The sequence below is a fragment of the Triticum urartu genome, chromosome 1 (genome assembly GCF_003073215.2).
Source record: "Triticum urartu cultivar G1812 chromosome 1, Tu2.1, whole genome shotgun sequence".
Taxonomy (NCBI): domain Eukaryota; kingdom Viridiplantae; phylum Streptophyta; class Magnoliopsida; order Poales; family Poaceae; genus Triticum; species Triticum urartu.
The window spans coordinates 494908823-494932663 of NC_053022.1; the positions used below are offsets into that span (position 1 = coordinate 494908823).

Sequence of the window (23841 nt, forward strand, 5' to 3'; positions counted from 1 at the left end):
TTCTTGTGCCAAACGTCAATGTATTCGAGGATCAACTTGGGATCCAAAAGCAGTGGCACATTTGTTCCCTTGGCGCTAGCGGCCCTGACTTGCCTATCTCTGATGATTTCAGCAAGTTCATCATCATCAGCTTCGTCTTCTTCAGACGGCGCTGAAGGAAATATGCCCTAGAGGCAATAATAAAGTTATTATTTATTTCCTTATAATCATGATAAATGTTTATTATTCATGCTAGAATTGTATTAACCGGAAACATAATACATGTGTGAATACATAGACAAACAAAGTGTCACTAGTATGCCTCTACTTGACTAGCTCGTTAATCAAAGATGGTTATGTTTCCTAACCATGAGCAATGAGTTGTTATTTGATTAACGAGGTCACATCATTAGTTGAATGATCTGATTGACATGACCCATTCCATTAGCTTAGCACCCGATCGTTTAGTATGTTGCTATTGCTTTCTTCATGACTTATACATGTTCCTATAACTATGAGATTATGCAACTCCCGTTTACCGGAGGAACACTTTGGGTACTACCAAACGTCACAACATAACTGGGTGATTATAAAGGAGTACTACAGGTGTCTCCAAAGGTACGTGTTGGGTTGGCGTATTTCGAGATTAGGTTTTGTCACTCCGATTGTCAGAGAGGTATCTCTGGGCCCTCTCGGTAATGCACATCACTTAAGCCTTGCAAGCATTGCAACTAAATGAGTTAGTTGCGGGATGATGTATTACAGAACGAGTAAAGAGACTTGCCGGTAACGAGATTGAACTAGGTATTGGAATACCGACGATCGAATCTCGGGCAAGTAACATACCGATGACAAAGGGAACAACGTATGTTGTTGTGCGGTATGACCGATAAAGATCTTCGTAGAATATGTAGGAGCCAATATGGGCATCCAGGTCCCACTATTGGTTATTGACCGGAGACGTGTCTCGGTCATGTCTACATTGTTCTCGAACCCGTAGGGTCCGCACGCTTAAGGTTACGATGATAGTTATATTATGAGTTTATGCATTTTGATATACCGAAGGTTGTTCGGAGTCCCGGATGTGATCACGGACATGACGAGGAGTCTCGAAATGGTCGAGACATAAAGATTGATATATTGGAAGCCTATGTTTGGATATCGGAAGTGTTCCGGGTGAAATCGGGATTTTACCGGAGTACCGGGAGGTTACCGGAACCCCCCGGGAACCATATGGGCCTTGATGGGCCTTAGTGGAAAGGAGAAAGGGGCAGCCCAAGGTGGCCGCGCGCCTCCCCCCTTCCCCTAGTCCTATTAGGACTAGGAGAGGTGGCCGCCCCCCCCCCTCTCTCTTTCCCCCCTCAAGGAATCCTATTCCAACTAGGATTGGGGGGGAATCCTACTCCCAGAGGGAGTAGGACTCTCCTGGCGCACCTCCTGTGGCCGGCCAGCCTCCCCCCCTCTAGTCCTTTATATACTGAGGCAGAGGCACCCCAGAAACACACAAGTTGATCCACGTGATCTATTCCTTAGCCGTGTGCGGTGCCCCCAGCCACCATATTCCTCGATAATACTGTAGCGGAGTTTAGGCGAAGCCCTGCTGCTGTAGTGCATCAAGATCGTCACCACGCCGTCGTGCTGACGGAACTCTTCCCCGACACTTTGCTGGATCGGAGTCCGGGGATCGTCATCGAGCTGAACGTGTGCTCGAACTCGGAGGTGCCGTAGTTTCGGTGCTTGATCGGTTGGATCGTGAAGACGTACGACTACTTCCTCTAAGTTGTGTCATCGCTTCCGTAGTCGGTCTGCGTGGGTACGTAGACAACACTCTCCCCTCTCATTGCTATGCATCACCATGATCTTGCGTGTGCGTAGGAAATTTTTTGAAATTACTACGAAACCCAACAGTGGCATCCGAGCCTAGGTTATTTATGTTGATGTTATATGCACGAGTAGAACACAAGTGAGTTGTGGGCGATATAAGTCATACTGCCTACCAGCATGTCATACTTTGGTTCGGCGGTATTGTTGGACGAGACGACCCGGACCAACATTACGCGTACGCTTACGCGAGACCGGTTCCCCCGACGTGCTTTGCACACAGGTGGCTTGCGGGCGACTGTCTCTCCAACTTTAGTTGAACCAAGTGTGGCTACACCCAGTCCTTGCGAAGGTTAAAACGGAGTCTATTTGACAAACTATCGTTGTGGTTTTGATGCGTAGGTGAGATTGGTTCTTGCTTAAGCCCGTAGCAGCCACGTAAAACTTGCAACAACAAAGTAGAGGACGTCTAACTTGTTTTTGCAGGGCATGTTGTGATGTGATATGGTCAAGACATGATGCTGAATATTATTGTATGAGATGATCATGTTTTGTAACCGAGTTATCGGCAACTGGCAGGAGCCTTATGGTTGTCGTTTTATTGTATGCAATGCAATCGCGATGTAACGCTTTACTTTATTACTAAGCAGTAGTGATAGTCGTGGAAGCATAAGATTGGCGAGACGACAATGATGCTACGATGGAGATCAAGGTGTCGCGCCGGTGACGATGGTGATCACGACGGTGCTTCAAAGATGGAGATCACAAGCACAAGATGATGATGGCCATATCATATCACTTATATTGATTGCATGTGATGTTTATCTTTTATGCATCTTATCTTGCTTTGATTGACGGTAGCATTATAAGATGATCTCTCACTAAATTATCAAGAAGTGTTCTCCCTGAGTATGCACCGTTGCCAAAGTTCGTCGTGCCCATACACCACGTGATGATCGGGTGTGATAAGCTCTACGTCCATCTACAACGGGTGCAAGCCAGTTTTTGCACACGCAGAACAGTTCTGTCAGTGAGCATATACTCAAAATGTCTGGGTATAATAATCACTTGATTCAATTGGGAGTTAATCTTCCAAATGATTGCATCACTGACAGAATTCTCCAATCACTACCACCAAGCTACAAGAGCTTCGTGATGAACTATAATATGCAAGGGATGAACAAGACTATTCCCGAGCTCTTCGCAATGCTAAAATCTACGGAGGTAGAAATCAAGAAGGAGCATCAAGTGTTGATGGTCAACAAGACCACTAGTTTCAAGAAAAAGGGCAAAGGGAAGAAGAAGGGGAACTTCAAGAAGAACAGCAAACAAGTTGCTGCTCAGGAGAAGAAACCCAAGTCTGGACCTAAGCCTGAAACTGAGTGCTTCTACTGCAAGCAGACTGGTCACTGGAAGCGGAACTGCCCCAAGTATTTGGCGGATAAGAAGGATGGCAAGGTGAACAAAGGTATATGTGATATACATGTTATTGATGTGTACCTTACTAGAGCTCGCAGTAGCACCTGGGTATTTGATACTGGTTCTGTTGCTAATATTTGCAACTCGAAACAGGGACTACGGAATAAGCGGGCACTGGCAAAGGACGAGGTGACGATGCGCGTGGGAAACGGTTCCAAAGTCGATGTGATCGCGGTCGGCACGCTACCTCTACATCTACCTTCGGGATTAATATTAGACCTGAATAATTGTTATTTGGTGCCAGCGTTGAGCATGAACATTATATCTGGATCTTGTTTGATGCGAGACGGTTATTCATTTAAATCAGAGAATAATTGTTATTCTATTTATATGAGTAATATCTTTTATGGTCATGCACCTTTGAAAAGTGGTCTATTTTTGATGAATCTCGATAGTAGTGATACACATATTCATAATGTTGAAACCAAAAGATGCAGAGTTGATAATGAAAGTGCAACTTATTTGTGGCACTATCGTTTAGGTCATATCGGTGTAAAGCGCATGAAGAAACTCCATACTGATGGACTTTTGGAACCACTTGATTATGAATCACTTGGTACTTGCGAACCGTGCCTCATGGGCAAGATGACTAAAACACCGTTCTCCGGTACTATGAAGAGAGCAACAGATTTGTTGGAGATCATACATACCGATGTATGTGGTCTGATGAATATTGAGGCTCGTGGCGGATATCGTTATTTTCTCACCTTCACAGATGACTTAAGCAGATATGGGTATATCTACTTAATGAAACATAAGTCTGAAACATTTGAAAAGTTCAAAGAATTTCAGAGTGAAGTTGAAAATCATCGTAACAAGAAAATAAAGTTTCTACGATATGATCGTGGAGGAGAATATTTGAGTTACGAGTTTGGTGTACATTTGAAAAATTGTGGAATAGTTTCGCAACTCACGCCACCCGGAACACCACAGCGTAATGGTGTGTCCGAACGTTGTAATCGTACTTTACTATATATGGTGCGATCTATGATGTCTCTTACTGATTTACCGCTATCGTTTTGGGGATACGCTCTAGAGACGGCCGCATTCACGTTAAATAGGGCACCATCAAAATCCGTTGAGACGACGCCTTATGAACTGTGGTTTGGCAAGAAACCAAAGTTGTCGTTTCTTAAAGTTTGGGGCTGCGATGCTTATGTGAAAAAGCTTCAACCTGATAAGCTCGAACCCAAATCGGAGAAATGTGTCTTCATAGGATACCCAAAGGAGACTGTTGGGTACACCTTCTATCACAGATCCGAAGGCAAAACATTCATTGCTAAGAATGGATCCTTTCTAGAGAAGGAGTTTCTCTCGAAAGAAGTGAGTGGGAGGAAAGTAGAACTTGACGAGGTAACTGTACCTGCTCCTTTATTGGAAAGTAGTACATCACAGAAAACTGTTTCTGTGACACCTACACCAATAAGTGAGGAAGCTAATGATGATGGTCATGAAACTTCAGATCAAGATACTACTGAACCTCGTAGATCAACCAGAGTAAGATCCGCACCAGAGTGGTACGGTAATCCTGTTCTGGAAATCATGCTACTAGATCATGATGAACCTACAAACTATGAAGAAGCGATGGTGAGCCCAGATTCCGCAAAGTGGCTTGAAGCCATGAAATCTGAGATGGGATCCATGTATGACAACAAAGTATGGACTTTGGTTGACTTGCCCGATGATCGGCAAGCAATTGAGAATAAATGGATCTTCAAGAAGAAGACTGACGCTGATGGTAATGTTACTGTCTACAAAGCTCGACTTGTCGCGAAAGGTTTTCGGCAAGTTCAAGGGATTGACTACGATGAGACCTTCTCACCTATAGCGATGCTTAAGTCCGTCCGAATCATGTTAGCAATTGCCGCATTTTATGATTATGAAATTTGGCAAATGGATGTCAAAACTGCATTCTTGAATGGATTTCTGGAAGAAGAGTTGTATATGATGCAACCAGAAGGTTTTGTCGATCCAAAAGGAGCTAACAAAGTGTGCAAGCTCCAGCGATCCATTTATGGACTGGTGCAAGCCTCTCGGAGTTGGAATAAACTCTTTGATAGTGTGATCAAAGCATTTGGTTTTATACAGACTTTTGGAGAAGCCTGTATTTACAAGAAAGTGAGTGGGAGCTCTGTAGCATTTCTGATATTATATGTGGATGACATATTACTAATTGGAAATGATATAGAATTTCTGGATAGCATAAAGGGATACTTGAATAAGAGTTTTTCAATGAAAGACCTCGGTGAAGCTGCTTACATATTAGGCATAAAGATCTATAGAGATAGATCAAAACGCTTAATTGGACTTTCACAAACAACATACCTTGACAAAATTTTGAAGAAGTTCAAAATGGATCAAGCAAAGAAAGGATTCTTGCCTGTGTTACAAGGTGTGAAATTGAGTAAGACTCAATGCCCGACCACTGCAGAAGATAGAGAGAATATGAAAGATGTTCCCTATGCATCAGCCATAGGATCTATCATGTATGCAATGCTGTGTACCAGACCCGATGTGTGCCTTGCTATAAGTCTAGCAGGGAGGTACCAAAGTAATCCAGGAGTGGATCACTGGACAGCGGTCAAGAACATCCTGAAATACCTGAAAAGGACTAAGGATATGTTTCTCGTATATGGAGGTGACAAAGAGCTCATCGTAAAAGGTTACGTTGATGCAAGCTTTGACACTGATACGGACGATTCTAAGTCGCAAACCGGATACGTGTTTACATTAAACGATGGAGCTGTCAGTTGGTGCAGTTCTAAACAAAGCGTCGTAGCGGGATCTACATGTGAAGCGGAGTACATAGCTGCTTCGGAAGCAGCGAACGAAGGAGTCTGGATGAAGGAGTTCATATCCGATCTAGGTGTCATACCTAGTGCATCGGGTCCAATGAAAATATTTTGTGACAATACTGGTGTAATTGCCTTGGCAAAGGAATCTAGATTTCACAAGAGAACCAAGCACATCAAGAGACGCTTCAATTCCATCCGGGATCTAGTCCAGGTGGGAGACATAGAGATTTGCAAGATACATACGGATCTGAATGTTGCAGACCCGTTGACTAAGCCTCTTCCACGAGCAAAACATGATCAGCACCAAGGCTCCATGGGTGTTAGAATCATTACGGTGTAATCTAGATTATTGACTCTAGTGCAAGTGGGAGACTGAAGGAAATATGCCCTAGAGGCAATAATAAAGTTATTATTTATTTCCTTATAATCATGATAAATGTTTATTATTCATGCTAGAATTGTATTAACCGGAAACATAATACATGTGTGAATACATAGACAAACAAAGTGTCACTAGTATGCCTCTACTTGACTATCTCGTTAATCAAAGATGGTTATGTTTCCTAACCATGAGCAATGAGTTGTTATTTGATTAACGAGGTCACATCATTAGTTGAATGATCTGATTGACATGACCCATTCCATTAGCTTAGCACCCGATCGTTTAGTATGTTGCTATTGCTTTCTTCATGACTTATACATGTTCCTATAACTATGAGATTATGCAACTCCCGTTTACCGGAGGAACACTTTGGGTACTACCAAACGTCACAACGTAACTGGGTGATTATAAAGGAGTACTACAGGTGTCTCCAAAGGTACATGTTGGGTTGGCGTATTTCGAGATTAGGTTTTGTCACTCCGATTGTCGGAGAGGTATCTCTGGGCCCTCTCGGTAATGCACATCACTTAAGCCTTGCAAGCATTGCAACTAAATGAGTTAGTTGCAGGATGATGTATTACAGAACGAGTAAAGAGACTTGCCGGTAACGAGATTGAACTAGGTATTGGAATACCGACGATCGAATCTCGGGCAAGTAACATACCGATGACAAAGAGAACAACGTATGTTGTTGTGCGGTCTGACCGATAAAGATCTTCGTAGAATATGTAGGAGCCAATATGGGCATCCAGGTCCCGCTATTGGTTATTGACCGGAGACGTGTCTCAGTCATGTCTACATTGTTCTCGAACCCGTAGGGTCCGCACGCTTAAGGTTACGATGACAGTTATATTATGAGTTTATGCATTTTGATATACCGAAGGTTGTTCGGAGTCCCGGATGTGATCACGGACATGATGAGGAGTCTTGAAATGGTCGAGACATAAAGATTGATATATTGGAAGCCTATGTTTGGATATCGGAAGTGTTCCGGGTGAAATCGGGATTTTACCGGAGTACCGGGAGGTTACCGGAACCCCCCGGGAACCATATGGGCCTTGATGGGCCTTAGTGGAAAGGAGAAAGGGGCAGCCCAAGGTGGCCGCGCGCCTCCCCCCTTCCCCTAGTCCTATTAGGACTAGGAGAGGTGGCCGCCCCCCCCCCCCTCTCTCTCTCTTTCCCCCCTCAAGGAATCCTGTTCCAACTAGGATTGGGGGGGAATCCTACTCCCAGAGGGAGTAGGACTCTCCTGGCGTGCCTCCTGTGGCCGGCCAGCCTCCCCCCTCTAGTCCTTTATATACTGAGGCAGAGGCACCCCAGAAACACACAAGTTGATCCACGTGATCTATTCCTTAGCCGTGTGCGGTGCCCCCAGCCACCATATTCCTCGATAATACTGTAGCGGAGTTTAGGCGAAGCCCTGCTGCTGTAGTGCATCAAGATCGTCACCACGCCGTCGTGCTGACGGAACTCTTCCCCGACACTTTGCTGGATCGGAGTCCGGGGATCGTCATCGAGCTGAACGTGTGCTCGAACTCGGAGGTGCCGTAGTTTTGGTGCTTGATCGGTTGGATCGTGAAGACGTATGACTACTTCCTCTACGTTGTGTCATCGCTTCCGCAGTCGGTCTGCGTGGGTACGTAGACAACACTCTCCCCTCTCGTTGATATGCATCACCATGATCTTGCGTGTGCGTAGGAAAATTTTTGAAATTACTACGAAACCCAACAAGCACTTGGAAGGCGACCTGCTTCTTCTGAGGACTAGGGCGAGGATCTCGTCCAGCAGTGGCCTTTGTCTTCAGTAGAGAGGGTCCCATTGAGGAATTTGGTGCAGCTGAGGAACTAGCTGAAGCTCCTGAGGCAATTGAGACGCCTGTGGTCCTTTGACACGTGGCAAGATGCACAGGTGCAGAGGACTTTGTCGGAGCGGCCGAAGACTTTGGCGGAGGAGCTGAGGACTTTTGAGGAACAGGAGCAGCATGAGGGATTGGCCGTGAGGGCTTTGAGGATTCTGGCCGTGAGGGCATTGCTGAGGAACTTGGCCTTGAGGGCACTGTTGGTGAAGCACTTGGCTTGCGCGCAGGCTTCTTTGACATAGCCTTCTTCGGCTTGACAGCAGAGGCCTCAGCAGAGGCAGCAGCAGCAGCAGAGTCTTCATTGAATTTCCTCACTACTTCTCTGGCTTGCTTAGCCAACTTGGCTTGGCGCTTGGCCCATTCATCAGGATAGTCCTCACCACGCTTGAGGCCGGTGGGATCAGCTATTTGGCCAGGTGCCAATGGAGGTCTTGGGCATGGAGGATTGAGTGCGAATTTCTTCATGTACTTGGGAGTAACATACCTGTACTCCCTCCACTCTCTTGCCCATCTCCTCTCTATCTTCTGAATGCGCACCTTGCACTGATTTTTGTCTTCCTTAGGAGGTGTGCAGTACCCAGCATATATATCATCAGGGATCTCAAACGCTGTGTTGACCTCAGCCCTCTTTCCTCCTTTCTGTGGCTTCTTACCGTCAGCCATTTTCTTCAGTTGAGGAATTTGAACAATTGAATTCTCTGAAGAAGTATGCAACTTTTTTTCGAGGAACGCTGCAAATGAGTTAACTTGATGAGAACCTAGTGATTCAGCAGCTGACATGAGTACCTGTGAACAGAGTATAGTTGCGAGGAATTTGGAGAGGTCTTATGCGTTCTTAGAAGGTTTTATAAAGAACGAGTTTGAGGAATTTGACCAGATGAGTCTTGAAGAATTTCACTAAGCGTTCTTTGTCTTAGGTTCCAGAGATGTGTAGATCAAAAATCCACACATTTGAGGAATCTTGAAGAAAAACATAGCTTAGAGAAACGAATCAAGAACAGATGATATGTGAGGTGTTTTAGTGTGTGAAGATATGAAGAAAAACACCTTTGAAGATTTTGTAGATAATCATTTGAATCAACAAGGGCAGTAAAAGTAACTTTTAATTACCCTGGATGAAGAACACGACGAACAGTGAGGTGGATAGGTGAAGTTCGTCTGTGTAGATCTTCCACGCCCTAACTTGGTGGAGGAAGACGGCTACGGCGGCGGCGGAGAGAAGATTTCCGCGGCCGGCGCGAGTACGGTGGCGACGAGGTCGAGGCAGTGAAGCACTTCCTCACCGGCGATGATGAAGTAGCGGCGGCGCTAGGGTTTGAGAAGGTTGAGCTGGAGAGAGGTCGAGCGGAGTAAAAGAAGTGAGGAAGGGGAAGAGGGGTATTTATAGCCACGGTGAAAAATTGTTCGCCCGAAGAAATTGGACGAACGTGCCCCTGACCCTTCTCATTCGCTTGACATGTGTCACCCACGTACTGAGAGGTGGAGATCGTGTACGATCGTGGGTGAATGGATAAGTGTATCATGGGATGCGGAACGGTTTGAGCGGCAAAGCCGAAAATTTAGATAAGATAGGTTTTAAAGTTCCGCTCGCAATTTCTTCAGCTGACAAGGACACCGTGAAGATTTTGAACGAGTTTCAAATAGAACGCACATGAAGAATTTGTGAACAGATTGGGTTGAGTTTAGCATAGATGGGGAAGGGTCCGATCACATTCACTTAGCAGAAAAACCAACTTGAAGAATTAGCAATAAGTGAATGCTGTAGAGGACATAAACTAAATATATAGACAATGAAGAAAAACGACGGAAACAGTGAAGACAATGCAAAGTTGAAGAATATGAACAACTGAGGAATTTCAACTTTTGGTGGTGGCGTGACCCACCGTATAAGAATGATGATTTCAGACACCACGTACAATTATCGTAGGGTTCTGAGAATCAAATTCTTCGTTAATTTCTTCACACTAAGAGTGTTATTCTTCATTGATTGAAGAAAAACGTTTCTTCATGTGTTGCACATCTAAGTCATCAATTTTGCATAAGTGCTAGGATGAGTTTCCTTTTCAAAGAACATTCGAAGATTTTAGGATATTAGCTCACACCGCAACTTGCTAAATCTCTTCTCATCCAAGGGCTTTGTGAAGATATCGTCTAGCTGTTCTTCAGTCTTCACATGCTCAATAGAAATGTCGCCCTTCAACACATGATCATGAAGAAAATGATGACGAATCTGAATGTGTTTAGTCTTCGAGTGTTGAACTGACTTGTGAGCAATCTTGATGGCACTCTCATTGTCAGAGAAGAGAGGCACATTCTTCATTTTGACGTCGTAGTCCTTGAGTTTGCTTCATCCATAGCAATTGAGCACAGCAAGAACCAGCGGCAATGTACTCAGCTTCAGCAGTAGATAGTGATACGCAGTTTTGTTTCTTCGAGGACCAACAGACCAAAGATCGTCCGAGGAAATGACATGTACCAGATGTTGACTTGCGGTCCACACGATCACCAGCATAGTCGGAGTCAGAATATCCAATGAGATCAAAAGCCGAGCCCTTGGGGTACCATAATCCAAGTGTTGGTGTGTGAGCTAGATATCGAAGAATATGCTTCACAGCCTTATGGTGTGATTCCTTCGATGTAGCTTGAAATCGGGCACACATGCAAACACTAAGCATTATATCTGGCCTAGATGCACATAACTACAATAAAGAACCAATCATGGAGCGGTATACCTTATGATCGAAGTTAATACCATTTTCATCAGTGCACAGATGGCCATTTGTGGGCATAGGAATTTTGACGCCTTTGCAATCTTGCATGCCAAATTTCCTCGGTACATCCTTGAGGTATTTCTCCTGAGATATGAATATGCCATTGCGTTGTTGACGAATTTGAAGACCTAAGAAGAATTTCAACTCTCCCATCATAGACATTTGATATTCTTCACTCATCATATAGGCAAATTCATCACTATAACATTGGTCAGTACAGCCAAAGATAATATCATCAACATATATTTGGCACACAAACAATTCACCATCATAAGATTTAGTGAAAAGAGTAGGGTCGAGTGAACCGGGTTTGAAGCCTCTCTTCATGAAGAATTCCTTCAAGGTATCATACCATGCCCGAGGGGCCTGCTTGAGGCCATAGAGGGCCTTGTTGAGTCTGAAGACTTTGTCAGGATTCTTTGAATCTTCAAAACCTGGGGGTTGAGCAACATATACTTCTTCCTCAAGCTTACCATTGAGGAATGCACTTTTCACATCCATTTGATATAAAGTGATATCATGATGGTTAGTATAAGCAAGTAATATGCGAATAGCCTCAAGTCTAGCAACAGGTGCAAAAGTTTCATCGAAATCAATTCCTTCAACCTGTGTGTAGCCTTGAGCTACAAGCCGTGCCTTATTTCTCACCACAAGGCCATTTTCATCTTGTTTGTTGCGGTAGATCCACTTTGTGCCAATGATATTGTGCTTGCGAGGATCTGGACGTTTGACCAGTTCCCAGACGTTGTTGAGCTCGAACTGATGTAATTCTTCTTGCATGGCCTGAATCCACTCAGGTTCCAGAAATGCTTCATCTATCTTAGTGGGCTCTGTGATAGAGACAAAAGCATAGTGCCCACAAAAGTTAGATAAATGTGAAGCTTTTGAGCGTGTGAGAGGACCTGGCGCTTTGATGTCATTGATGATCTTTTCAACTTGGACTTGTTTTGCAATGCGAGGATGAGCTGGTTGTCGTTGAGGAATTTGATCAGCATTCTCTTCAGCACCATTTTCTTCAGTGTTTTCTTCAGTAGGAATGACATCCTCAGTAGCCTTGAACTTGATAGTTTCCTCAGGTGCTGGTTCATCTATCACAGTAGGTAGGTGCTCTCTTTGCGATCCATTAGTTTCATCGAACCGCACATCTACAGTTTCAACAACCTTTTTAAGAACATTGTTGAAGACCCTGTAGGTGTGCGAGTCCTTTCCGTAACCAAGCATAAAACCTTCATGTGCTTTCGGTGCAAATTTTGAGTTGTGATGAGGATCTCTAATCCAACATTTAGCACCGAAGACTTTGAAATAACTTACATTGGGTTTCTTATCAGTGAGGAGTTCATAGGCAGTCTTCTTGAATAATTTGTGAAGATATACTCTGTTGATGATGTGGCACGCAGTATCGATTGCCTCAGTCCAGAAACGACGAGGCGTTTTGTATTCATCAAGCATTGTGCGAGCCATCTCAGCAAGAGTCCTGTTCTTGCGCTCCACGACGCCGTTCTGCTGAGGAGTATAAGGAGCAGATAACTCATGAGTAATACCAAGTTCATCAAGATAGTCATCTAGACCAGAATTCTTGAACTCAGTTCCATTGTCACTTCTGATGTGCTTGATCTTCACACCAAAGTTGGTTGAAGCCCTCGAGGAAAATCGTTTGAAGACTTCCCGCACTTCATGTTTGTAAGTAACAAGGTGTACCCATGTGTAACGAGAGTAATCATCAACAATAACAAAGCCATATTGAGATGCTTCATTTGAAACAGCAGAATAATGATTAGGACCGAAGAGATCCATGTGAAGCAATTCAAATGGGCGAGTAGTGGTCATGATAGTCTTCGCTGGATGCTTGGCCTTTGTCATCTTCCCAGCTTCACAGGCTCCGCATAGGTGATCCTTGAGGAATTTTACATTCTCGATGCCAATTCCTCATGCCTGCATGATCAAGTCGTCGATGCCAGAGCCAGCCTTCTGAAGCTTTTGCAAGTAGGCACACGGCTGGTTGTGGTCCTGTAGAGAAATCAACAATATACAGGTCTCCTCTCTTAAAGCCTTCGAAGACTTTGGAATTGTCAGCTTCCATAACCACAACACAACGATACTTGCCAAAGACAACAACCATATCAAGATCATAAAGCATTGAGACAGACATAAGGTTGTATCCTAAGGACTCGACAAGCATGACTTTGTCCATGTGTCGATCCTTTGTGATCGCAACCTTACCTAGACCCAATACCTGACTTTTGCCTTTGTCGGCAAAGATGATATGCTTCAGATGCGACGGAGATAATGGAGCATCCATCAATAGATTCTTGTCACCAGTCATGTGATTTGTACATCCACTATCGAGGACCCACTCAGTGGCTTTGGGTTGATCATCCTACAGATGAATTAGTGCAGTTTACAAACTTATATACTTCATCAGTGAAGAATATGACATCCATTCATCAGATCAATTTCATCAAGAAACAGAACAGATAAAGCAGTATGAGGACGTGAGAAAGGAAAGTTCATTTCTTCATGATTAGCCTGCGTCCTATCAAGCATACTCAGGTCTCCGGCAAATTCTTCAGACGATTATGTACGTCTGGAGACCTGACCCTGCAGAAGAGATTAGTTCTTTTTCTTCACCACCCACATCTGAAGGGGTGGCAAAGAGTTCATCACTCTGCGAGCTCCATACGAGAAGGATGGCATAGGAGCCAGTCCATTTCGTTTCACATAAGAGGGGTTAGAGTAAGCATAAGAGTAAGCAGAGAAATTCTTCGAGGACTTATGGACATAATGATTTTAAGAATAATGCACATATCCATAATCCTTAGAACTTCCCTGCGAAACAGACGGGTTAGCACGATGATGTTCATATGAGGACTTTGATCCTTTTGAGGAATATGATCCATGTGAAGAGTTTGGTCAGTATGAGGACTTGGATCCATATGAAGAATTTGATCTGGGGTTCCTATTCTTCACAGGTGGCATCATGATGACATTCACCTGAAGATTTTCAAGGCATCTTTTGGGAACCCAGATTTTCTTCATAGGGGAACCATTCCTGCAGTTAGTGCCAACATATCTAGCAAATACTTCACTATTCTGATTTTTGAACAGTTTATAGTTGGAGTCAAATGACTCGTCATCAGAACGAGGAGATTCACATGCAAATCCAGATAAGTTAGATGGATCAACTGGAGGTCCCTTTGCAGCAACCCATGTAGTTTTGGGGTACTGCTCAGGCTTCCAATATGTACCATCAGCATTGAGTTTCCTCTCAAAAGCAATACCCTCTTTCCTAGGGTTCCTGTTGAGGATCTGCTTTTTAAGCACATCACAAAGAGTCTGATGCCCTTTGAGGCTTTTGTACATGCCTGTCATGTACAATTCCTTCAGCCCTGCATTGTCAGTGATACTAGCAATGTCCTCAGATGAGGAATTAGTGATAGCAGAGGCATGTGAAGAATTTGAAACATTAGCAGCATTTGAACATTCAGGTGAAGAATTAGCAGATTCACGTTCAATGCACTTCAAGCATGGAGGAACAAATTCTTCCTGAGAAGCGTTGATTTGTTGAGCAAATAATGAATCGCGCTCCTTCTGAAGGTCTTCATAACTCACTCTTAGCTTCTCAAGATCTTGCTTTCTTTGAAGAAATTTATAAGAAAGCTTCTGATGATCGGATAAGAGAGTGTTATGATGATCTTGAAGGGTGTCATACTTGGTATGAAGTATGTGAAGACTTTCAGCCAAAGCTTTTGACTGATCCATTTCTTCACCCAACATATCATCGCTCTTATTTAGCATGTAATGACTATTTCCAAAGCTCTTTGTTGTTTAGTGGCAAGGGAAGCAAGTTTGACATAGCTGGGTCCAAATTCATCACCAGATTCATCATCACTAGACTTGGGTAGGTAGCATTCAGTTACCTCAGCATCTTTTGCCTAAGGCATGATGCAGAAGATGATGATTCTGATTCAAATGTCATCGCTTTGAGAGATTCCTTGAAGTCCTCAAACCAAGGATCATGACAGGTTCGATGACCTTCATAGACCTCAAAGAGACGGTCCCAGATAAGCTTCGCATGATCGAGATGCATGATATTCCTGAACTGATTTTGAGACAGACAGGAGCAGATGACGTCCTTCGCTGTGAGGTTGAGAAGAGTGTACTTGCGAATGTCATTTGCTTCCCCCATCTTGCACAGATCGGTCAGACAAATCTCAGTGACGGTCCACAGCTCGCTGTTCATCGCCATGAGGCGCTTCTTCATCATGGCCTTCCACTTGGGATACTCATGACCGTCAAAAATGGGGCATGTCACTTTCTTCATACCTGCGGTCGACATAACTAAAACTCCAGGCGGTTAAACCAAAATCACACAGAACAAGGGAGCACCTTGCTCTGATACCAATTGAAAGTGCGTTATATCGACTAGAGGGGGGTGAATAGGCAATTTTTATGAAATTCTTCACTGAGGAATTTGCCGGTGAGGAAATTCCTTAGCGAAGAACTACTAGCAGCGGAATAAGTACTCAAAAGTAAACATAACAGAATACAAGCATAGTCATCATGATGAAATGAAGACAAACACAGAGTACAGGAAGCGTAAGCACAGGATAACACAGGATGAAGACAAACAGACTGAAGAAATTGAACTAAGGAAATTGAAAAAGTCTTCAGTCAAAGTCTTCAAACACAGATATGAACAAACACACAACACAGTTATGAGGAAATGAAAGAGTTGAGGGAATAGAACCAGTAAGCTTGGTGAAAACAATGATTTGGTAGACCAATTCCAACTGCTGTCTCAGTTGTACGTCTGGTTGGAGCGGCTGAGTATTTAAACTCGAGGACACACAGTCCCGGACACCCGGTCCTGAACACGCAGCTCGGGACACCCAGTCCTCACCGTATTCTCTTTGAACTAAGGTCACACAGACCTCGTCCAATCACTCGTGGTAAGTCTTCAGGTGACTTCCGAACCTTCACAGACTTGGTCACTCGGTGATCCACAATTCCTCTTGGATGCTCTAGACCATGACGCCTAACCGTCTGGAAGAAGCACAGTCTTCAAAGGTAACAAGCGTCGGATCCACGCAGGATCAATCTCTTCAGTGATGCTCAATCACTTGGGGTTTGTAGGTGTTTGGGTTTGGATTTTTCCTCACTTGATGATTTTCTCTCAAAGTCCTCGGAGGATGGCTTGCTCTCAAAGGACAAGTGTCAGTTTCTCTCGGAGCAGCCAACCAGCTAGTGGTTGTAGGGGGCGGCTATTTATAGCCTAGGAAGCAGCCCGACGTGATAAGACATAAATGCCCTTCAATGATATGACCGTTAGGTGGATAGATATTTTGGGACAGCTCGCATAGCACAGCAACGGTCGGAATTTTGAGTAGCAAAATCCTCAGGGCTATCATGTTCCTCACTGTGTAGACAATCCACACTGGCGAATTTCTAACTCCTCAGTCAGAACAAATTCCTCAGAGACCAGAAGAACTTCGTCTCTGTCACTGAAGAATATTACTGGACTGTATGAGATTTCCAATGGCTTCACTCGAAGGTATTGGTAGGTGTAGGATTTTGAGTTGAGCATCACATGGAAATTTTTCCTTAGTATTTCCTCGACCCCCTTTAACAGTACGGTGTTTCCTATGACTCAAGAAAGAGAAAATGAAACTACGAAAACAAAAGTCTTCACGCTTCATGTTCCTCGAATGAATATCAAGTCTTCAAGGTCACACCAATTTCTTCACTTTCAAAGTCTTCAAAAAGCCAAAGTCTTCAGTCGAAGAGCTTCATTTTTAGGGGTCGACTTTCTCTGTAAATTTCAAACTCCTCATAGACTTATAGACCTGTGTACACTCACAAATGCATTAGTCCCTTAACCTATAAGTCTTCAATACACCAAAATCACTAAGGGGCACTAGATGCACTTACAGATCTGCTCTTCGCCGGAGTTGTCCGACCCGTCGCTCCCTCTGATGCCGCTTCCTTAAGATGCGGGCACGGATTGCTTCCTCCTCTCAAGCAGTGTGTGCCGCCGCATCTGTCGTCGTCATGTCGGTAGCAAGGCGGGCCTCGGCCACTCTCATCCTTTCCTTCCCACGCGCGGGCACACCGGCCCCGCTAGCACTCATACTCCAGCGGACCGGTGATGGGGAAAGGGAGATTGGAAGGCTCCCGGGAGGATCCGAGCGCCCGATGTGCCGACGCAATGGTCTCGCGCCGGACAGATCCCATCGTCGGTTGGGTCCGGTCCTCCCGGGAGCGACGGAGGGCAATGCGGACGGCCATAGTCTCCTCCAGCCCGCACGAGACGACACCCCAGTCGGCGGATCTGGACTGGTTGGAGTCAGATTCGCAGCCTGCCATGGTGGGGAAGGCTGGAGATCGCCGGACGGAAGCTTTGGGGCGGAGTGGAGTGAAGTGGACTGAAGTGAAGTGGCTAGGGTTTTTTTCCATGGAGCGGATGGGGACGGATATATGTGGGGTCAGATGGACCAGCATGGATCAGGTCGACGTGGCAGACGCGCCTGGCGCCCCCGGGCCACCCCATATCCGCCCCAGATTTGGGTTGGATACGAGGGGTGTCAGTCAGCTCGAGCGTTTGAGGCCGGTTTGAGGCGCCCGTCTAGATCGCTTTTTTTTACTGGGCTGTCCGTCCGGACCACCCCATATCCACCCCAGCTTTGAGCTGGACATGAGGGGTGTCAGTCAGCCCGGACGTTTGAGGCCGGTTTGAGGAGCTCATCTAGATTGCTTTTCTTTTGACCGGTCATTGACTAGGCCGTCCGCCCAAACCACCCCATATCCATCCTAAAGTTGGGCTGGATATGAGGGGTGCCGGCCAGCCTGGACATTTGAGATTGGTCTGAGGAGCCTGTCTGGATCGGGTTTTTTTTTTTTTGACCGGGCCATCCGTCCGAACAACCCCGTATCTGCCCCAGATTTAGGCTGGATAGAAGGGATGCCGGTGAGCGTCGGCATTTGAGGCCAGTTTGAGACGTCTGTCTGGATCGGATTTTTTTTTACTGGTCAGTGACCAGGCCGTACGCCGAGGTGTTGAGGCGCCCGGCTCTATATGCTCTTAGTATACGTGTTTTCTTTCTCCCCACATAACACTTCAGATTCTTTAACGAGCTAAGTGGTGCTTACTGGCCGTGAATTCTGCACTGTCTAGCCTAAAATGACATAAATTGACCTTTTTTTCATATGGCTCAACGGCAATTGAACCAGGTGCTCCGCTTCAGCAACCGTGGAAACGCAGGCAGCCAGGATGTCCGCAGCCACGCCTTCCACATGATGCAAGTGTTTGTATCGTTTCCTATTTCCAATAGCTTGGGGAAGGGGAATATTACTGTCTAAACCATTTTTTGCCTTCCCTAACATACAAGAAAATTTGGTCATCAAGAGACCATGGAATGCCCCTTGCACAGCATTTCCAGTTGATCACGTTGTTTCGGGATGGAAAACATACTTTGCACATGAAATCAACACAAGAGATAGCAATTCAGAAGACACGGTGACAAACTATGCCAAGACAAGTCAATACTACAATGTATCAAGTCTGACGGAGTGGCGAGTACAGAGTACAGAGCGGACATAGTAAAACCATGATGGGCAAACAAACAGCGCCACGGACAATTTAACACCCACGAAAACAATCTGATAGCTAGCTCTTTGACAGAGAGCTTTATCTTTCCAAAACACCCACATTATCTGTCAAGACTATATAGTTTATAATACGTAAAGGCAGTATTAGTCCGAATATCCAGCTTATCCAGATCCATAGAAGCCCCTGCCGAGATGCTTCAAGCCTATATATCAGGAAATTACACACAGGTGGTTAGTTGCAGAAACCAATCCAAAAAGACACCAAAGGGAGTAAATACGGAGTAGAACTAAGTAGCAACAACAGAAGAGAAAGATGCAAACTGGAGAATTTTCATATACTAAAGCTGCCAGGTACAGTTTATTTCCATGTTCCAGGTGGCAGCTTGGGAAATCATGTGTGTTTGCACTATTTCAAAACCATCAAGTATCGAATGGACCTAGCTGCCATAAGTATGGATGTTCGAACAATTGGTCAAAAAACAAGGCACATAGTAATAAGGCCAGCTGACGCACCTTGTTGGCAATGTTGTTGGACAGCCAGTCAAGGCCCTCGTACAACCCCTCCCCAGAGGTAGCACATGTGCTCTGGATGTACCTGAAACAAGTAGCAAAACATAAGTTCAGAGCAAGTTATTGTAAATTGAGTCTTCATAGAAAAGGCCATAAAACATAGGTTCGGTGGTACAAAATGAGTACTTGGCTTGTGAATAGATGTTAATTTGTGTAACAATAGTAGTACCAGTGTATCACCACCTCAAGACAAGACTATTATTACACATATTCAAGTTTTGTTGCTTCCCATATATTAAAATATACTCCCTCCGTTCCTAAACACAAGTCTTTGTAGAGATTTCAATATGGACTACATATGGATGTACATATATAGACGTAGTCTAGAGTGTAGATTCACTTATTTTGCTCCATATGTAGTCCATATTGGAATCTCTAAAAAGACTTATATTTAGGAACAGAGAGAATAGCTGTACTTATTTAAGATAGTCGTGTTATTGGAGATCAATCATAAAACTATTGTCAAACAAGGTAACTTCCATTCACCATAGATTAGGAACCATACCAGTGTCGCTGGCGCAGGGAATGCAGGCCAAGCTTGTCAGTGATTTCAGCAGCATTCATGGCATTAGGAAGATCTTGCTTGTTTGCAAACACCAGCAGCACAGCATCGCGCAGCTCATCCTATAACAATAATACAGCATTGCCATCATTAATAAGTGTGCCACTGAAATGATGATAAGAGCTAACCTTCCACAAGGCAGCATCTTAAAACAGTAATATTCCCTTGTCAGAGAGACACTAGTACATTTACTATTATGCTAAGTATAATAGACAAGAGATTACATCCAATAAGTATCCGACAACCTAGTGAAGGAATCTACAAAACATAAGCCACTTATGAATTTAAATAGTAGTCTATGTGTTGACATTGCTTTATTTCCTATAGTGATACCTCATTCAGCATCCGGTGAAGCTCATCTCTTGCCTCAACAACACGCTCTCTGTCATTGCTGTCCACGACAAAAATGAGACCCTGGGTGTTCTGGAAGTAGTGCCTCCACAGGGGCCTGATCTGTATTGAGCAAGTGCACAAAACATTAGATGAGAAGCACACAAGGAAAATAGATCACAACATGAAGATAGAAATATTCAATACTCCCTCCGTCCGAAAAAGCTTGTCCCAAGCTTGTTTCTCAAATGGATGTATCTAGCACTAACTTGGTGCTAGATACATCCATTTGAGGGACAAGTTTTTCCGGACGGAGGGAGTACAACACAATGGCATGTTCCAAAATTCCAATTAGAAGATGAAGTTAACGGCAATTCAAAGAAGGCATGCCCCTCAGTGTAATTCCTATAGTGCAACTGCTATATAAATGACTAAACTAAGGTATATGTGGCCAAACAAAAATTATTGGCCTTCAGGAACTTTGCTTACCTTGTCCTGACCCCCGACATCCCAAACGGTGAAACTAATGTTCTTGTACTCTACAGTTTCGACATTAAACCCTGCATATCCAAAAACATTCAGATTTCATCAGCATATGTAGACAGTGATGTCAAAGTAGCAGAGTAAAGTTCTAGAACATTAACATGGTCAAAATCCTTGATAAATAAGCATCTGAACACACAGCAACAGCATGAGATGCATATCTTTGTTAATAGAAAAATATCAAGCATGTCAAGGTCAGACACTAGTCAGAACTCTTACAGGAGGTTATGCGGCTCATGAGTTGCCACTTTGGAATGATTCAGCATTTGCTAATGGTTACTAAACATAATTGTTTTCATCCAATATACATGACAATAAAAAAAATGACATGAATGAGTGTTATCACTCATCACTATGACAGTGCTGACACGCCTTAATCTGTGTGATCACTATGACAGTGCTGACACGCCTGAATCTGTGTGATCACTATGATAGAGCTAACACACCTGGATCTGTGTGATCACAATTACAGTGCAGACACTCTATCCTGACTTGACTGAACTCCCAAGCTCAATTATCAAACTGAACTTGCAGATATGCAAAACAATTAGCAGACAACTTGCAACCTTAAACATGAATGGTTTGTCTTCCATTAGGCTTCTTTTGGACAACTTGTTGCTTTTCAAATATAGAAGCTTTAATGTACGTACAAATAACATGGCACGTGAAGTTCGTTTACAGAAAATAGCACATACATAAGCTACCAAAATAAGATACAAATGAAACATATAATCAACTCGTGATCAGCTTCAAGTAATCTTCATTACCAAAAGCATTAATGTTATTCCTAAGGCAGGCAAGACCGTCTCTGCACTAAAATGGTCTCTAACTTGCCTACCATGAAACACTCATTACATGCACACGGTCCGAAGCTAAAGCTGCCACAACATATTGAGACTATATATTTACAAAGTAACAGCAAGATAAACAACATGCTGTACAGAAAGTTTACACAGAACGTGGGCTTACCGATTGTGGGGATGGTGGTGACGATCTCTCCGAGCTTGAGCTTGTAGAGGATGGTGGTCTTACCAGCCGCATCGAGACCGACCATGAGGATCCTCATCTCCTTCTTGGCGAAGAGCCGGCTGAACAGCTTCGTGAACGTGAGCCCCATCTCCGCTCCTGCGCTGAAACCAAACGAAACAAAATTGAGGCCAAAGCGTCAACCCCATAGATCCACACAGACACAGGCTCGTTATAAGAATTAGTATTATTATTAATTATAAAAAATCTCCAGAATCGAAGCCACCCAACTAGATCTACGAGATCTGATGCGAGCAGCAACCAGATCCGCCGCACCGCGCACGAACAGCGCCAAACCGGACCAGATTCGCGACCAACTCGCGCGGGAATCGTGCCGGATTCCCGAGCACCCGCGTGGAAACAAAGCTGGGCCGACCGAAGCCGGTCAAGCGCAGCGGATTCCTCAAATCACACCGTAAAAAAACCGACCGCATCTACCGGACACCGACGGGACGATGAATGAGATCGAACGCCCCCGATCCACCAGAACCACGCGGACTGAACGCGATCACGGCAACGGCAAAATAAGATCACGAATCGGCCGACCAAACCGCCGATCGGATCAGAGGAGGGTCGACGGGGGGAGGGGAGAGATCCGGCGAATGGTGGTTACCGAGATCGCGGCGCCTGCTGTCGTGTGCGCGCGCTGGGCTCGGCGGTCTCCTCTTCTCTTCCTTTGCCCTCCTCGCGCCGGGTTCCTCCCTGGTTCGGGATCGGTGGCAGGAGAAGGAGGAGGAGAGAAATGGAGGAGAGAGAGGGAGGCCGAGATGGCCGCACACGAGCAAGTCTATATAGGGAGCTGCTTGGAGGGTCACCGGCAGGTGGGGCCGGATTCCTTCGTGGAAGGCGCATAGAGGGCACGCAGCGTGGGCCAGCTGGTGCGTGGGTCCATCTGCGTGCGGTGCCATTAACTTGGGCGGTAAATGTGGACCGTGTCCATCGAGAATCAGGTAGCAGAAAATAGCGGTGATTCAAGATTCATTTCTCTTTTGACATTAGAGATAGAGATCTTTCCTGCCTAGTACTCCCTCCGTTTTTATTTGCTCCGTGTATTAGCTTTGATCAAAGTCAAGCTTTATAAATTTTGACAAAGTTTAAAGCTAAAAATATTAACATATACTTACTATAATAACAAATCAATACTATTATATTCATTATTGAATGTACTTTCACATCATATAGTTTTATTTTGGTAAATGTTTATGTTATTTTTTTTATATATTGGATCAAACTTTATAAAGTTTAACTTCAATCAAATCTAATATGCACATTAGATAAAAACAGATGAAGTAGTACAACCTCCGTAGGAGGAAGTATTTTTTAAAAATAACACATAAGGGATGGCTCAAAAAGATATCGATTCAGTTTATTCAAAAAAAAGGTTGATTCGGTTTACTAATGAAACCGGATAAAAAAAGACGTCAATAGGGAGAGAACATGTCCTTGCACCGAAAAGCTCCGCAAAATAGATGGGGTGGTTAAGCCAGCGCGCGGTTTTTTCCCCGCTACGCCTAAAGTTCGCCACGCAATCTACAACCCTATTTTGTCACTAGAAATTTTAACAGGAGTAAAAATACTATCTTCAATCGAGCGTTTGATCTCAGCACTCACGAGCCCCACCGGTTAGCCTAACAAGGCGTTGACCCAGGGCCAGTGTACTTTTAAGTGGAACGCATTTAGGAGATTACGTTTTTCATTCGAGAAAGCGTATTATGTTGTTACTTCGGCTAAGAATACGTTTTCTGTATGCTCAAAGCGTATTTTCCTGAAGTACGCTTTCTGTTTCACCCCGCCGGCCGAAACTGTTAAATAGCGGGCGGGCGTTCATTGAGAGTAGAAATGAACACAAGTTTATTTATTTTCTACCTAACGAACGAACAGTCATATCTCTGCAAACGTAACTCCATTTCAGGTGATTTAGAAGCCCATGTTCTCTATTCGTCAAGCCGTTCTGTTGGTACCATTTTCATGATGTTGTCACATTTTGAAAATGACCATTTTCCCTTGCCCTTGTTCAGTCCCTCTTGAGACAAAAACATTTTCGACAAATCTTTCCGCGAGCTTCTCGCATTTCTTCGCAGTGAATCCTTCAACCCGGGTAAGCCACAATAGCAACTTGC

The 23841-nt window shown here is 44.4% G+C and overlaps 1 protein-coding gene across 1 annotated transcript; it reads right to left on the minus strand.

The window, feature by feature from the left end:
- Positions 1–18607: 18607 nt before the first annotated feature.
- LOC125521994 (ADP-ribosylation factor 2-like) lies at positions 18608–22588 on the minus strand. The gene is made up of 7 exons (XM_048687059.1): positions 22335–22588; positions 21665–21825; positions 20642–20712; positions 20156–20275; positions 19766–19884; positions 19204–19285; positions 18608–18893 (listed from the first exon to the last, which is right to left on the minus strand). The coding sequence occupies exons 1-7, from the start codon at positions 22571–22573 to the stop codon at positions 18888–18890; spliced, it is 798 nt and encodes a 265-aa protein (XP_048543016.1). The 5' UTR covers positions 22574–22588; the 3' UTR covers positions 18608–18887.
- Between the last annotated feature and the right edge of the window lie 1253 nt (positions 22589–23841).